A 17,810-nucleotide genomic window follows, 5' to 3' on the forward strand; every position below is an offset into this window, starting at 1 on the left:
CCCAAGTGCCGCCACCGCAGCTCCCATTGGCCAGGAACCATGGGCAATGGGAGCTGCAGTACTGGCACATGCAGATGGGGCAGCATGCAGAGGGCCTAGCCACACCTCCACATAGGAGCTGGAGAAGGAACATGTAGCTACTTCTGGGAGCCACTTGAAGTAAGCTCCACCCAAAGCCTGCACCCCTAAACCTCTTCCCATGCCCCAATCATCTGCCCCAGACCTGATCCCCCTCCTGCCCTCCGAACCCCTCGATCCTAGCCTGGAGCACCCTCCTGCACCCCAGAGCCCGCACTCCCAGATGGAGCCTGCACCCCTTCCAGCACCCCTGCCCTGATTCCCCCCTCATGCCCTCCGAACCCCTCAGTCCCAGCCTGGAACACCCTCCTGCACCCCAAGCACCTCATCCCCAGTCCCTCCCCAGAGTCTGCACTCTCAGCCCTCACCCTCACCCTCTCCCACACCCCCAACCCCAATTTTGTGAGCATTCATGGCCCACCATACAATTTCTATTCCCAGATGTGGCCCTCAGGCCAAAACGTTTGCCCACCTCTGGGTTAGACAAACACCTGTCGGAATGGTCTAGTTATTACTTAGTCCTGCCTTGAGTACAGGGGACTGGACTAGATGATCTATTGAGGTCCATTCCAGTCTTTACACATCTGAGTCTCTATGTGTTTGAGGTTGCAGGGAAAAACATGCCACTAGTTGGCACTCATTTTCAAAGAGACTTTCTGTTAGACATGTCTACAGTAGCTTCAGATTGTATTTCATGGCCAGGCCCCAGTTGAATCCCAACGGACACCCAGCATTCGAGGGGCAGATAGCACAGAAGACAATGCTAATGTAACAAGCAGTATATTTCTTGATGATTTCTAACACACATTGCATAGTACTCATGGGCAGTGGTTCAAGGCTTCAACAACCATTGCTAGTATCTGAAACTCCTCATTAATACAAAAGAATCCCCACCCAGCACAACTTGTCACATTTGTTTTTCTAAATGGAAACAGAGAAATTACCCTAAGATTTCCCCATAGAACCTCAGTCTCTTTCTTGACTATTCATTGACTATGAGCTGGGGAGGAAGAAGGCTAGATGAGAAGGTTACTCACCCTGTGCAGTAACTGACATTCTTTGAGATGAGTGTCCCTGTGGGTGCTCCACTCCAGGTGTTGGTGCATCCCTGCGAAGACGCAGGGATGCACCAACACCTGGAGTGGGGCACCCACAGGGACATCTCTCGAAGAAGAAACTGGTCTCCCCATATTTGCTGTGAGCATTGAAAGAAGGAATTAAATCAGCCCAAAGGAGGCACACAAGATTTTCATTAGCAGGTAATTTGGTGATCAAATCTGAATCTATGTAAATATGGTTATTTCCTATTCAGAGAACCTTTTTCTACAGCCCAGATTCAGATTAGTGTGCCGAACATTATCTTGATCCAGGACTTAGTACCTCACATTCCTGGGCTCTGTTTTTCCAGCCACCAGGGAATGTAACAAGAGGTGCAACAGTTTAGACTCTGAGGTTCAGACACAGGAAGAGATCCTTTCACCTCCCAACCAGGAGCAGCCACTCTGCTACTTGCAGGGGCGAAAGTAACATAAAAGACTTATTGGTACAGGGGCCCAGCTATGAGCTGGGGAGGAAGAAGGCTAGATGAGAAGGTTACTCACCCTGTGCAGTAACTGACATTCTTTGAGATGAGTGTCCCTGTGGGTGCTCCTGGAAGGGGCGGGGCCTCGGGCGGAACGGGAGGGGCTGGGGTTCAGCCTCTGCCAGCCAGCCCTTCCGCATTGCCCGGCCTGGGCTGCCCAGGGCTCCGGCTGCTACTGCAGTAGTGGCGATGGCCAGGAGCTCCGGGCCCCATAGGTGGCCCTGGGGGTATACAGGCTGGTACCAACTGTGTATGGGCTAGTACTGGCATCCACTTCTTACCAGTACACCATACCGGCCCACTTTCTCCTCTGGCTACTTGTGAGATGGTCGCACAAGTAGCAGCTCAATAGGGTGCCATCTGAGTTACGTTTGCTCTTTAACACTGAGTTTTGTGCTCATTATTGTATCACTTTGTACAGTAACTCCTCACTTAACGTTGTCCCGGTTAACGTTGTTTCATTGTTACGTTGCTGATCAATTAGAAAACGTGCTCGTTTAAAGTTGCGCAATGCTCCCTTATAACGTTGTTTGGCAGCCACCTGCTTTATCCACTGCTTGCAGGAAAAGCAGCCCATTGGAGTGAGCTAGTGGGGTCATGGAACCAAGGTGGACCCGCAGCCCCCCCCCATCAGCTCCCCGCTCCCCTAAGTTCCCTGTGCAGCAGCCGCCCAGCAGAGCAGTTCAGTTGTCCCTTCCCCCACTTCCGTGTGCTGCTCCTGCCCTCTGCCTTGGAGGTGCTCCTGGGAGCCTCCTGCTTGCTGTTCAGGGGGAGGGGGAAAGAGAGGTGCTAATGTCAGAGTGTCCCCTCCCTCTGCTCCTGCCCCCTGCTCCTGTAACCCACCTCCACAGAGCAGGGGCAGGGACATGACAGGGCTCAGGTTGGAGCTTGCTGATAGCAGCTGCTCTCAACTTGCTGCTCTACTTAAAAAGGCAATGTACTTACAGTGGGGTCAGCGAACTTAAAGGGACAATGGGTGTATATCTCACACATGGTGTCTGTCTGTATCTCTCTCTCTCTCTCTCTCACACACACACACGGTTTGTGTCTCTGTTTCTCTCTGCCATGCTGTGTCTCCTCCCTCCGTTCCTGCTGCCTTGTAGAGTGTGAGGCTACATTAAGAACAATGTGTTAACCCTTGAGGGCTCAGCCGCGTGCTAGTTCGTCATTTAGCAGTAAGACATTCCCTGGGAAATATCCCTCCCTCTGACTTCACCACCTCAACCAAGCTTCATAATCATCATTGCTGTGTAAAGTATTAGATTGTTTGTTTAAAACTTATACTCTGTGTGTGTGTGTGTGTGTATGTATGTATGTATGTATGTGCTCGAGGCTGGGTCAGGCACAGCGTGCTCGAACTGGGGCCGAAGAGCTGCCTCCATAAGTAGAACTCGGAGGCACTGCTCTCTGTCCTTAAGGATCTTGGGGCGAAAACCCTTACACATCGTACTGCGGTCTCTGAGATGCCCCTCACCCAGACACTTAAGGCTTCAAGGCTTTTTCTGGTGAAAAAAAATTCCCTGGAATTTGATTCTTATGGGGAAATTGGATTTGCTTAACATCATTTCACTTAAAGTAGCATTTTTCAGGAACATAACTACAACTTTAAGTGAGGAGTTACTGTACTATTGAGAATTGTACTCAGAGCTATGGAAAATCAGGAGATAAACAAGATACCGTGGACCTGGACTGACCAGAAGCCCTCAGGCAAAGTCCTTTCAAAAGCTTTAACTGCTACTGCCCACCAGTAGCTGCAAATCCCTTCTCTGCTACATCTCATGTTGACTGATCTCATCAAATTCCAACAAATCTCAATTATATATATATATGACTCCTCTACTTCTTACCCCACAGTTGTAACCACTTTGCATCCCCTGCTAATATTGAGCAATTTTAGTAGATATAACCAACTTCATTTGTATTGAGCAAGGTGAGTGGTATCCTCCCTCCTTGTTGAGTCAAACTCTGATGCAAGAGTATGTTACACATGCATTATTCTGCAGGTTTTCATAAGACTTGAGAATGGCAATTTTATCTGATAATATTTCCATAAGTGATTTAGAAGTTTTGTGGGTTTTTAAAATCTAGCCTGGCTTGGGAGTTATTATGAAGGGTCTGACTGCATAGAAAATGTACTTTAACAATCCTGAATATTTAATAAGATACCTTACTTGAATTATTGAGCTTATTCTATAGTAGTGACATCCTCTTTCCTGGCAGGTTAGCCATACAATCTCGACAAATGGTGGAGAATAAAAGAGTTATTTAAAACCAATTATTGTAGTGTACTGTATTTACAGTAGAAAGTCCACCAATATGGATATAAGAAAAGGAAGTATCAGATTTTTTTTGGTACTGTTCCAAAGCTGGATTCTAAAATTGTATTCATTATGAAGACAGTGAAGGAGAGTAGAGACAGATAACATTAAAAGTCAAACTGTACAAGAAAGTTCAATAGCTCTAAAATTTTTAGAATCAATTTTTCCCATGTTGCCAGAGCATAATTCTAGGAATGTGCACTTTTTTCCTTCAGCATAAGTGATCCAATGGATCAGCTAAAGCCATTATTTTCTCCCAATCACACAGTGCGTCTCACTGAAGTGAAACAACTTAGAGGTCCATTAAAAATGTTGTTGGTATGCTCTCAGTGGGAGTGGGCTGTTACTAGAGAATATGAGCTGTGTTCTTTCAATTGATTTATTAAGTACCAACAGTTTTCTCTAGTGCTGTGAACACATGAATGTGTAGTCAGTTGTTGTCCTGTCCCATGATAATCATATCACGCTATGAAGTTTGAGAATGAATTCAGCAATGTGTATAGGGTCCTGGGGCTGGGCAGGATCCAAGGTGTTCAGTTCCAAAAGCCATTTTTCTTACAATACTACATTCAAAAGCAAGAGCAGGGTTGAAGCCTACTCCTGACACATCTTGCAGCCTGGATATATCTTGGTCCCTGCCCTGAATAACATAGTCTAAAAAAAGACCAATAAAGTAGGAGGAGCTGAGAAGCTTAAGCATTGTTGTACATTTTGTCATCCAACTTCATTTTTTCCCTTCTATGTAGTATTGGGATGGAGAAATCTATTGTTTTGAATGCCTAGCTCTTTGTGCACACCTAAATCAGGATTAAAGTTCCTCTTTTCTTAGGTGTTTCAGCTAAAAACAAGATTCACGCACCAGCTCGAGCCAGTAGTCTGTCTAGTCTCTTCCCCTAAATCTAGCAAAGATAAGTGCACTGTTGCTCATAATGCACCTAACCAACTATTCATTAATCTATGTGAGAAAGGGGAAAGTACTTGCCTTGTAATTCTGCTTCCCTGAAAATATCTCCTTGCTCTTCAACACTGAGTTTTGCTGGAGATGCTCTCTCCAGTGTGCTAGCTCCTTAATATAAGACTGGCAGAACTCTCCAAGATCTTCATGTTTTTGAACCTTGAGAGTAGCAATAATAGGAGAAGCACACAAGTCAGGACCCTTCCTGGCTGTCACAAGCAACACTCCCTGCTAACGTATATGCTGCAATTAGTTTCTTCAGCCCGTGAGGGAAGACCAACTCCCCAAAGTAGCACATTTAATTAGATCAGTGCAAGAATTAAAAATGTACTTCAAAGAAAACAGAAAAATTAATTGCAAGAGAAAAAAGACCTCTATGAGGAGCTGAAGTCACTGCCGCCAAGAAAATGACCTTCCAAGAAACTTAAACTGGCAGGAATTGAAAGATTCTAAAGGAGCTTATGTCAGAACCACTTTACTATACCACAACTAAAAAGGTGTGTGTGTTGTGTGGGGGGCGGAATAGATTGTGAAGTTCATAACAAGGGGTTGATGAGGCACTCACCTATTTTTGATTAGTTCATGATTGGCTGAAATATCTGTCAATTTATGAGTGGATGAAGTTAATCTTTAGTAGACTTGAGTCATGAAGGTATGAGCAGCTTTTGGCAGGACATGTCAAGAACCAAATTGCCCCAGATCACAAATCTTTTCCACATGGAGTTACATGTTCTTTTGGTAGGTGGCTGCTTCTGAAGTGCCAGAAGTACACATATCACCTGCCTGGAGATACTTATGACTGTGGGTCTTTATTCTTCATCTTGTCTAATTACTATTTTAATGAGACAAGGTGAGTGAGGTAATATCTTTTATTGACCCAACTTCTGTATTGTGGTATGCAGTGTAGTTGTAGCCAGGTCAGTCCCAGGATATCAGAGACAAGGTAGGTAAGGCAGTAGTTGGTCCAGTAAAAGATAGTGCCTCACCCCCTTGTCTTTCTAATATCCTGGGATCGACATGGCTACAACTACACTGCACACTATTTTTAACATTTATAACAGACCTAAATTCAGGAATTTAGACTTAACTCACTCAGTGTTCAGTTGAGATGGAGGTGATGCTTCAGGGACTGCTTCTGGCAGTATGAGGAGGAACCTACATGTTGGGATTCTCGCCAACACCTCTTTCCACTCGGCTTTCCAAGAAGTGAGTTAAATCCAGATTTCACCACTCAGATATCTTTATTTGGCATAAAGCAAAGCTACGCTGAGTTGATCAGACTCAAGCATAGGGGGTGGGTACAGGGCATACCATACATCTAAAGATACACAGGAAACCTCTTCCTTTATGTACATTTACACGCTACATTGCATATACATAGCATCACACACTTAGGGATTGGCTTGGTTACTTTGTAGGAACCAGTCCCTGTTATAGCATGCTCAACAGAAGCACTGTCCATGCACGACTTTCTCTGTACCTCATCTTGTGTTCTAGGCTTATCTTGTCTATTATAAATGCTTCCTTGAGTGTCTTCCCTTATCTTAGCTAGCACAGACATTCTATCTCTTAGCTTACCGACTCATTAATATATCCTAATTAGCAAAGCCATTCTATTTTAGGGTGACCAGATGTCCCAATTTTATAGGGACAGTCCCAATTTTTGGGTCTTTTTCTTATACGGGCTCCTATTTCCCCTGACCCCCTGTCCCGATTTTTCACACTTGCTGTCTGGTCACCCTATTCTGTTTCCAGGCTGCTGATTCATTTACCTCCCTAGTCCCTTCTCCTAAGAAATGAGGCCTCACCCATGTCGTTAGGTATGTCAAACCAGGCCTACCTTCCCCTGGTTTTGGGTTACTTTTTTATATTGCAGTTTGTTTTATTTGTGTTGTATTATTGTTTTGCTGCAATTTTATCACCCAGCAAAACTGCAGTAATTGTAATTTTTTGAACGACTATACAAATAGGCTTAAAGTATGGATCAGCGTGCACAAGCTCACCTCCTCTGGTATAACCACCAGCCTATAATCCCACATTATGGAATAGCTTTCATAGAATCATAGGACTGGAAGGGACCTCAAGAGGTCTAGTCCAGTCCCCTGCATTAATGGCAGGACTAAGTATTATTTAGTATTATAAGTATTTGCTCTTAAAGTATTCTTTTGTAATTTTAACTTTGCTTTTATTTTAATTACATTATGAAAAACTGGTACAAAATATGAAAATATTTCCATTTGTCAACAGATGAAACAGAACATAGGCTAATTAAAATAACATTTCCTGGGTCATACCAGAAGTGGTCTGCTTCAGCCAATGCACAATACTTGTTCTTACCAGGCCTACACTATGATGATAATGGGGAGGTAGGACTTTTTATAAACATGGATGAAACATCTGATCCATAGATCCTTGCATTGGCACTCAAATACTTAAACTGCATTAGAACAGTCATGGGATTATGTAGCAAATCGTAAGATTCTTATAGTGGGGGATCTGAAAAAGGGTTGCCACATGACGATGTCCTTTACTTGTCAGTAACAGTTCCAGGCTCTGTGCCATCCTCTTTCAGGATTCCAGAGACAGGGCACTGCCTTTCCTTGACACTGAACTGCAGCAACTTCTGAATATTGTATTCATCCCCAGACATATTTATATATCCAGTGATTCTTGTTTGTTCTATATTTATCTTTATAATTTTATAAATAGCATTACAAATGAAGAAATTTAAGTATTATAAGATAATGCAGTTTATACATAAATGTATTTGTTTACAGAACTAAAGGACTATATCTATGGCCAGTTACCATAATATCTGAGCACCTCTTAATCTTTAATATAGTTATCCTCACAACACCCATTATCACCATGTTACACCTGCAGACTGAGCTGTAGAGAGACTAGGTGACTTTGGCAGACCTGGATCCAATTCCATTCCTAGGCTAGCACCCTAATCACTGGGATATCCTTCCTCCTTGAACATCAACTTGTTGTGAAACAACTCTTTCCATGCCATTTTGACTTAGTATAAAATCTTCAGTTTTGAACACAGGTATAGAAGGGCCTCTTTAGTAATCACTTCAAGCTTTCTGTGACTCAAGATGGTGCATTCAAACAGCTGGTAATGTCAACTTTTTTTTTTTGCTTAAAAAATTTATTGAATTCAACACACAACTTTAGAATTTTACAAAGACAATGAGTGCTCAGGTTACATGCTCGAGCAAATAAAAGTTAGCAATGAGTACAAAGTGAACACAATAAACAAGGAATATATCTCACTGCCAGACTTCCAGAGACGCTCTGAAAACTAGGTCAATATGGTATCAAAAACCAGGGCTGGAGTGCTTCACTGTTTAGTTCCATAGAAGCAGTAAAAAAATAAAATAAAATAAAATAAACCCACACTAAAATAATCCTTTTCAGGCTATTGAGTTTTTCTGTCACGAGAATGTCCAACACTTTGCAGAACCAAGTCTCTCTTTTAATTGAAAACCATTCTCTCTCCAACTACGAAAAATGTTTCATGATTCCTATGAACTAATGACCAGCCAATTTACAGGTTTCTAAATGCTTTTAAAATAATTAGAGCTAAAAAAAAAATCAAGAACTTGAATTGTTTGTGTCCTGGAGGAACACAAACTGGCTGAACAAACTACAATAAACTTGGTGCATAAACTCACAAATGATTGTGAAACATGGAATGTTGTTTTTGCCCACCTTCTTACTCTGAAAACTGGCTTTTAAAAATGCATTTCAAAGTAGTGTTCAGATGCCAATTAGTTAATCTATCTTATTTACAAGGTTAAAAAAAACAACCATAACCAGCAAATATTTTAACAGTGGCAAAGCCATTTGCAGCAGACCCCTAACTATACCATATTAGAGGTAATTGAAAACTAGAAGTTTCTACCACCCCACCCTATTGACTAAGAGCTCTCTCTGCAGGAAGCATTTGGAAAAATAATGTGGAGTTCTTGTAAAAGTAAGGAAACCCCATGGGATTTTTAAATAAACTATTTCATTAAATACTGAAATCCTAGGATACAGTCTATTATTTATGAAAGTTAGAGATGAGCTCCAGTTGAAGTTTTGATTGAAATTTCCCCCCAAAATCAACAGTAAACAGACAAGGGCAAAATCTGACCATGACAAAGTTTGCAGGGGTATTCTGGGATTTTGCATGGGACGCATTTCTAATTTTAAAAGAAAACAAGTGTCTCACAGGCATTTTGGATTATGTTTAGAATTACATAAGAAACAGAATAAATTAACTCACCACATGCCTGTCACACTTACTTTTTCTAGACTCGAATTTGCCTGGAATACCATTTGTATTTTTAATATTTTGTTTATGAACACTTGCCATAACAAACTGATGTCTGGTATTTCTGAAACAAAGTGTCAAGAGAGAAAAATTATCATTTTTCTACTAGTACAGCTACAGTGAAGCTCGAGAAAGGTTTCACTATACAGCCCCCATTATCTTATATAGACAGTATGTACCTTGTATTTAACATGTCTATTTATTCTTTTCATAACACCTGCTGTATTTCAATTATTATTTGGGCCATTATTTGTGAAACCTTAATGACACCAAGATATCTGGACAACCCTAAGGTTTGTTACAAGGGCTGTGCTGCTAGCACCGACTTTACATTACGGCACTGAAGTATTCTAGAAAGCCTGTGAAGAATTACATCAAATTTGTAAATTGATATAATCGAAGTCGAATTTTAGACCACAGATTTTTATCACTTTATATAGATAAATATCGTGTTTTAAAAGGCTGCTATCAAGGGTATCTTGAGCATATTACTAATGGTTTATTTTCAATTATTGGTAGTGATTTCCTTACATACTTGAAAAACAACATAATTTATTTACCAAAGGTGTCTGTCACTTTTTGTTTCTTCTAACACAAGAGTGAAGCGGCCTTTTTTTGTTTTGTTTAGTTTCATTAGTCTGTGTACCAACATGCTTAATCATAATGCTAGCATAGCTTTTTGAAGAGGGATAATTAGTTTGATAGTAGAGAGCAGAGAAAAACATTTCTGTTTAGGTCTTTTGTAAAGCGACTTTAATATCAACAATAGCCTGTAAAATTATTGAAAAACATCAAGGCCAGAATTAGTCATCTCAAACTAGTACCTAAAATAGCACTTTTTTCTTTGTTTTAATGGAAGACTGATTTCAAAAATTCATACTCAAGCTGTTTTCTCAATACGCACAACCGTTTTCCCTTTGTGATTCAACCCTAATACAACTGTATGGATGGAGTAGAAAACTAATTCAAAGATATCTAACTTTGATTAATGAAGTGCAGATAGCATGACTCCACTGAAACAAGAAGAGGAGCTGTCATGGAAGAACACAATTTTTTAAAATAGAAAAGGCTATTGGCAGTGGTAACTTATACTCATGTGTCTTAAGAGGATTTATATGCAACAGTACCAGCCCTAGGCAATGCATGATCCTAAGGTGGAACAAGCACATCCCATAGCTAGTCACACTTGTGAAGGCAAATTGAGACATCCAAGATCAGGAGAAAGATTTCCACTACTATTTCTACCTGCTGTCCTAAGCCAGCAATTGATATTGAACGGGCACACTGCTCTTTGTCGAGCCTCTCTGGCTTCAATGGGGCTTAGCACCGGTGCAACAATTTGCCTGCACGCTATTCATTTAGTTTGCTGTGCCCATACAAATACACCTTGCACAGCAGGCTACCAGTTGCAAGAAAGAAAAGATTAAATTGTGTGAATACACTTTGAGCCATTCATCTGACAAGTTCTTGAAGATTGCATAAAAATAGTCAGCAGTAAACTGTTTCCTCTCTTCAAGCTGATGTGTATTTTACACTACCGAGACCTGCAGAAACCAACCAAATTAATAGGCTAGTCTTTGTCCCTCTACCACCCCACCTGTAAGCACTGTTAGTTAATGCTACTGTCAGCACCCTAAAATGAAATGGGCAAAATAAAGAAAAATGAGAAATATAGTTAGTGAAAACCAAGAAAGGGAAAAAGCAGCAAAACAGGAGGAGCTAAACCCGAGAGACAGCACACTTATGGTGAGTGGAGGGCATGCTGCACTGCCTAGGAGATGCTCAGCACCTCACAGAATCACAGCCCAGAGGAGGCAGGCAGAAAAGGCAGTTGTGTTACTTGCCTCTGCACAATATCCTCTCTCCTCACCCAAGAGTTTTCTTGGACACTAAAATTTAGTGGGCTACCACCATACTTAATTTAGGCATAACACTCAACCCCCCAAAAAAGATGTGAAAAGGGTTGAGAATTACACAATTTAGAGAAAGAGACACACATTACTGACATACAGTAAGTCACTTTTTTAATGATCCAGTGAATATGGCACTGGCTTGGAAAAGGAACTGTAACCCAGATAACGCTTATTCTACTGTTGCATCCTTTTTGGTACCTCATAGCTACATGAGCTATTTGGCATCAACATGAACTGTTTTAAAAACACAGTTAGGTCTCTTAGTCTGTGACAAGCACAAGACTCAGGAAAAGGATATGAGTGCAAGAGCTTAAGTGACCCCATACTCAAATAGGACTCTTGAACTGCTACTCCCGTGTCCTGATCAGTTCCAACGGAGTTCTCGTTTATAGCTAACAGATTGAAAAGATGATGTTCTGCTTCTGCCGTCATGCTAGGAAAACACACAGCAAACTATATTATTAGGGACTGTGACCAGACATGTGTTTCACAGGCCAGGAGCTGCACAAGGCACCTTGCACAAAGACACTAGTCTGTCAGCTTATTATAAGGAGACGCACTGAAACTGCAAGACAGTAAATTTAAAACTGAGATTGGAAACTGTTTTTTCTTTTATGCAATGCGTAACAAACCTATTGAACTCCTTGCTTTAAGAGAAAAGTGAAGCCATAATTAGGTAGACGAGAACATCCAGAGTTACATTAAATAGGATAAAAGAGTTTTTAAAAAGGATGTAAGTCCCCATGATGCAAGGCATAAGTCAACCTCTACCAGCAGTTAGAATTGCTTCTGTGGGCAGGTTACTATGTAATTGGCCATTATACGACTTTTTGCATGCTAACAGTACAGGACTTATTCCTGGTCATTGACAGAGGCAGAATACTGAACAAAGATGGTCAATAGGTCTGATGTAGTAAAGTAATTCCTACTGTTTGGTCCTTTCTTGTGTAATGAAGATGTCATGTTGGTGACTGAGTTGGCATGGAAAGTCCTCCATGCACAGGTGAGTGTTTGTTAATGTCACAGTTATGGTTGGTCTTTACATAGATGTTCCCAATCTTGAAAATGAGTTCTGAATCACAGTGGATATAAACTCTACAGTAGGGTTATCAAGAGTCTGTGGCCCATCATTAATTTTGGTGATAGATTGTCATTTCTACAGTAATACAAAATAAACTGTAAAACCAATATATAACACTGTGTATGCATGAATATAAAAATAAACCACACCATCAATATGTAACTTTAATACTCCATCCCCAAAATAGTCATCTTCTTAACAGCCTTCCGTACCGAGGAGCTGGTTCTCATTCTCATAACCATCAGGAAGGTACGTTTTCCTTAGCTGATCTGACTGCGGAATGGAACTACCATTCTTCACGTGGCGAGACAGGAAAGCTCGCACCGATGGATGGTCAGCTTTCTCAAGTGGGATGTTAGCTTCCAAGCACATCTTCACAAAGTCCTGGATGACACTGATTTTCTCTGTCTGAGCAGAACTGTTGCATTGGAGAGAAGCTGTCAGAGTCCTCGGCTTCTTTCTGACACTCTGCTCTTCAAACTCTGCCTTCCGCTTTGTATGAGTTTTAGACTTGAGATGGTCATTGATTGCAGATTTGCGAACGTGATTCAGGACCATATTGCAGGAAGTACAGAACAATTTCCCTCCATCTTCATGCAGTTCACTCCCAAACTCGGTTACACGATCCTGAGGGGTCACATACAAAGCTGTCTTTGAACGGCTATGGGAAGGAGTAGCTTTCACTCCAAATCGCTCCATTGTTGTTTTCACTAAGCTTCTTTTAAAAAACAAGAGAGACACATATCAGATTCATGTAAGTCAAGTGTCCTAGGCTCCACATTTATATATCTAGATGTATTTTATTCACTTTAGATATAACTGTGTGCAAAATATTGTACATGATAGATATGACCACCAGGAAAGCAATGTGAGAGAAGTATACTTAAGAAACTACATATAAAAACTTAAAGATAATTTAGAAATCCCATTCAACTATCCCACAGTAGTCTGGGGAATCCAGAGTTTTACTTATGATTCAGATTTGTTTGGTTAATAAGTCACTTTGAACAGCCTGTGGGAGACACAAGGCCCTACCGCTATCTATTTTAAAATGTTTACACCAACTGGCTGACATGGTATTTATCTTGAACAGACAAATTTCCAGGAGCTGAGACAAAATTACATGAATGGAAGGATGTGTAGCCTCATGTCATGGTGAAAAGGTTTCTGTTGAGGCAGAAATGTCTCATGAATTAGGGGAAAATGTTCAAAAGTTTCTATAGCTGCAGAACGGATAGGACCCAGTTTGAAATAAATTAAAACTGCTCGTGACTGGAAATTAGATGTGTACTTTAAGAAGAGATTTTTACTGTTCAAGAAATGTAGCTTCTTCCCAACTACTTTTATTAGACAAACATTGCATTTTGATGCACAAGTGCTGTTTTGAGAGTAAACACTGCTTCATTCTGTTTACCTCCTTCGAATCAATACAATTTATTCCAGCAGATACACACTTCTCAAAGTAGGTAGCATTAACAGGAGGACATTGCCAAATATTGCTAATGGAAACACTTGACCCTTTGTCAGAACTGATTTGGGAATATCCACCCTTTATCTGTTCAGATCCCAAATATGTATGTATTTAAAGTGGAATCTGGGCTGAGTTTTAAGCAATTACCAACGGGAAGCATTAGAAAGGAACAGGCAACGCCTTGTGCTTTCCCAGGGCCGCACTGAAATCAATAGACCACCGGCATCCATCTCATTGCAAAAGTGGGGCCCGGGTTTTTCAAGTAGGAGGCGATGCATCTCTGAGATGAATGCACCGATGTTACCTCTGCTCGGCCTACACCCTTCGACATAAGGAGTTTGCTGTTACAAAAGCGGCGGGTGTCGGGGGAGGGATGAGAAACGGAAACGGGGGTGGCTGGAAGGATGATCCCTGGTTCTCGCTAACCCCCCCCCGCCGCACACACCCACCCACCCACCCGGTGTAACCCGCCCGTCCTGCCCCTGCCCCTGCGGCAGAACGATCACCCCCGAAGGCAGCACCCCCCCCCGGCACCGGCACCCGCCCCAGCCGCGAGCCCCCCCCCCGGGCCGATCCCGGCTCCCCGCGCAGGGGCAAGAGCGCGGCGCTCCCCCCTCCCATCTTACCCGCGCAGGGCAGACGGGGCCCGGCCGGGCAGCCCCCGATCTCCGCCCCCTGGCGAGCGGGCCCGGCACAAGCAGCGGCCACGGCGATTTACCCACCCAACCAGCCGCGGTAGGCGGGACTTGGCAACCTAGCAACGTCTGCTCCAATCAGTGAGCCGTTAGCCTAAAGAACGATGTGAGGGACTGGTCGCCTTGCTCGATTGTGAAAAGATGAGCAAAGCTTCCGTCCAATTACAAAGTTGGGGCGGGAAAAGTCTTATGGTTGAGAGCTCCTTCGTCCAATCTGGAGGCGGTGTGGGGGAAGGCTCACTAGGATGGACGGATATAAAACCCAATCCTATGTAGGAAAAAATGGACTGAAATTGATTGACATCACTTCTTACCAGTCACAAGGCAGAACCGAAGTAATGAAGATAGTTTTCATCCAATCAAATGCAGAAGATCCGAGACGGGGCGAAGGGAGGAGTTAAGGGTGAGATCGTTGGCTACTTCCCCCCCCTCCCTCTCGTTAGCAGATGATTGGCACGTTCAGTAGCCCGTGAGATCACGGCCGGTGGGAGGTGCCGGATGTGAGGTGGCGGCGAGGAGGCGGGCCATCCGGTGTGTCGGGGCGGGGGAGGGGGCTCGGTACGCGCAGGGTGGCCGGAGCAGCATGGCGGAAGACGAGAGCGACCAAGAGTCGGAGCGGCTCGGTGAGGAGCTGGAGGCCATCGCGGGGCCGCGCAGCCTCGCCGGGGTCTCGCCCGCGCTCAGTAGCCAGTATTACTGCCGCCGCTTCTGCCAGGTGAGCCCCCGGGCCCCGCCCCCGGGCCCCGCCCCCAGCCCGCGGCGGGGGGGGGGTCTGGTTTCTTGGGGCCTGTTCGGTTCCCACGGGGGGGGGGCGGTTCGGTTCCCCCCTCGGGCCGGGGAGGGGGCGGGGGCCCGCCCCGCGGGTGTCGCCCCGTCCCCAGAGCGGGGAGCGCAGTCTCGCCCTCCCCCCTCCGAGGGGTCGGTCGGGGGCCTCTCCCCGTCACCGGGGCCCCGTTTGGGGCCGAGCCCTGGCGGTGTCCGGCGGTGGCTGGGAGCGGCCCCTCCCCCCGCCCTGTGTGCGGCCTCCCCCCGCGGCTGCTGGATCTCCCCCCCCCCTTCCCCCGCGGCCTCCCCCGGGATCACGGGTGGGGTCGGAGGGGAGCGCTGGGCGCTCGAGGACTGGCCGGGGCTCGGGTGTGTCTGCGCTGGGGAAGTGAGGCCTGGGATAGGCGCGGGGGTGGGGGGGGTCATGGGTCGGGCCCCAGCGCGGGTGGGGGCTGTTCCGCCACCTCAGGTTAGGCGTTGGCACCCCCCTAGCCCGAGAAATGGCAGCATGTGCTGGGTGGTTGTTTTCTCCTGCAATGGGGGCCAAACAGGGTGCGCGGCTTTTGTGCGACTGGGGATGTTTGGGGGCGGCGGGGAGATTTCTGACACTGACCGTCAGTAGGAAACACTCGTCTAAATGGTAGCGTCTATCCCCCGTACTACCAGGGCCCTCTTCTTAACGCCTTTCATAATGGTTGGATTGCCTCCGACATTGATCTTGAAGTAGGTTCCTGACTAGCTAACCAGAAAACTGCAGGTAATTTTTCCTGTATGGTTTAATTGGACACCAGGCAGTACATTTTGAGGAAGCATTGTCCCGTTTAAGTGCCACCCAGCTATCTAAGTATCTGGCCTAGAAAATTCTGTGAATTTATTTAATTTCTAAGCTTCTGACATACAGCTCCAGGAGATTTTTGGGGGACATGGGAGGTCGTTTACCAAAGTTCCATATTTTCTCAGCAGATAGTGCCAGAATGCCAGATATTTTGTGTTTTCAGTAATTTGCTTTCCTGTTATTTCATTGAATGGGACACTATCTTGACATTGAGTGATTTAGACTAAGCTCTTTGGTTCAGGGACTGTCTATTTGTTCTGTGTTTGAACAGAGCCTAGCACGGCAGGGTCTTGGTCTATGACTGAGAGTGCTGTGCGCTATGGTAGTATAAATAAAAAATAACAAATGAGTTGAAAATAGTTCGGTAGTGGTTTTACAGCTATATTTCTGTTGTTCAAACATTCCTTTTTCCCTTTGTTGTGAGACACTCATATAAACATAAACTGCCAGTACACAGTGTCAAAAGTACAAACTGAAAACTGTCAAATATTTCAGTTATAATAATTTAATTGTTGATTGTGACAATAGTAGGCAAAAATATTCAAACACAACTTGTGACTTTGAAATTGATGGGTTTTGTTAATTTTGACAGGGAATGGTATACCAATCTCCTAGAACTGGAAGGGACCTTGAAAGGTCATCAAGTCCAGCCCCCTGCCTTCACTAGCAGGACCAATTTTTGCCCCAGATCCCTAAGTGGCCCCCTCAAGGATTGAACTCACAACTCTGGGTTTAGTAGGCCAATACTCAAACCACTGAGCTATTCCTCCTCCCCTTGGATACTTCTTTATCCAAGGATAGGGGTTTTGCTTTAAATCTTTCCAGTGAAACTTGTTTTGTAATGCACCCTATTGCCTCAGGAAGAGGTGCTGGTGAGGTGATAGTTGTATATGCTAATCCCACCACCACCCACACAGGGAGATTAATTAATAGGCAACAGGAAGAGGCCAAGACCAGAGAGGGAACTTGGATACAAAAATGTATAATCCATTCTATTAGCAATACAGTGTTTTAAATCACCAAACAGTTGGGTTTTGCTGCAGTTTTGTTGGCTAGAGATTTTCCAAAACTTTTCTACCCTCTTACTCTTCTGTTTGAAGAATGGAGGTGGGTGCTAATTTTGAGTATGTGAAGGATTCAGTTTTCTTCAGGCAGTATACAAATTTTCAATAATCCAAATAAAAGTGAGTGTCAGTAGAATTTGTTTTCATTCTATCGAATTTTTAATGTTGGCCAGATGAACAGTAGATGCACATTTGCGTGCTTATTCAAGGCATAATCCTTGGAGTCTTGTGAAAGTATCCTTGAGTCTCAAGGCTTGCCAGCATAAGGCAGTGGTTTTCACAGTGGGATATGTGAGCTCTTGTCAAGAAATACGTGAAAAAAATCCTATACTGGTGGACAACACATTTTATTTAATAAGACTTGGCAATCCAGTCATGGTTAGGGTCATTACATATCTCACATGGGGGTACAAAGGTGGACTACATTATTTGGAAAGGGTTACACAGCCGAAGAAGTTTGAAAACCCCTGGCATAAGGGATTTCTATGCAAGTGTAGCTGCATTATTCCACACCGCCAACATAGAGGAGCTGCAACTGTGTAAAGTAGGGTTTGCAGCTATGATTTATCATGGTGTGGAAACAGATTAGGTTACATAGGTACACGCCCTATATAAAATCAATGTAGAACATCTATAGTGAGGTTTGCAGTAGTGCAAAAAGCCCTCCACCTCAGTCTTCATGCAGCAGAACTGCTCACTAATATAGAATGATGGCATAGATGTATTGTT

At 43.8% G+C, this 17,810-nt stretch overlaps 2 protein-coding genes across 6 annotated transcripts in view; one reads left to right on the top strand and one right to left on the bottom strand.

The window, feature by feature from the left end:
- Nucleotides 1–7,213: 7,213 nt before the first annotated feature.
- On the bottom strand, nt 7,214–14,849 carry CGGBP1 (CGG triplet repeat binding protein 1). Of its 5 annotated transcripts, none has more exons than XM_045001910.1 (2): nt 14,732–14,849; nt 7,214–12,969 (listed from the first exon to the last, which is right to left on the bottom strand). In XM_045001910.1, the coding sequence occupies exon 2, from the start codon at nt 12,948–12,950 to the stop codon at nt 12,447–12,449; it is 504 nt and encodes a 167-aa protein (XP_044857845.1). In that variant the 5' UTR covers nt 12,951–12,969; nt 14,732–14,849; the 3' UTR covers nt 7,214–12,446. The 5 variants fall into 5 exon arrangements, with proteins under 5 accessions (XP_044857845.1, XP_044857841.1, XP_044857843.1 ...); XM_045001906.1 differs by having other exon boundaries at nt 7,214–12,966; nt 14,732–14,754; XM_045001908.1 differs by lacking the exon at nt 14,732–14,849 and adding an exon at nt 14,349–14,487.
- A 151-nt stretch (nt 14,850–15,000) lies between these two features.
- ZNF654 (zinc finger protein 654) overlaps nt 15,001–17,810 on the top strand; it is a 57,908-nt gene continuing 55,098 nt past the window's right edge. The window contains exon 1 of the mRNA XM_045001912.1: nt 15,001–15,132. Coding sequence (XP_044857847.1) covers nt 15,001–15,132 — 132 coding nt within the window. The remainder of the gene's footprint in view (nt 15,133–17,810) is intronic.

The sequence above is a fragment of the Mauremys mutica genome, chromosome 1, assembly GCF_020497125.1.
Source record: "Mauremys mutica isolate MM-2020 ecotype Southern chromosome 1, ASM2049712v1, whole genome shotgun sequence".
Taxonomy (NCBI): domain Eukaryota; kingdom Metazoa; phylum Chordata; order Testudines; family Geoemydidae; genus Mauremys; species Mauremys mutica.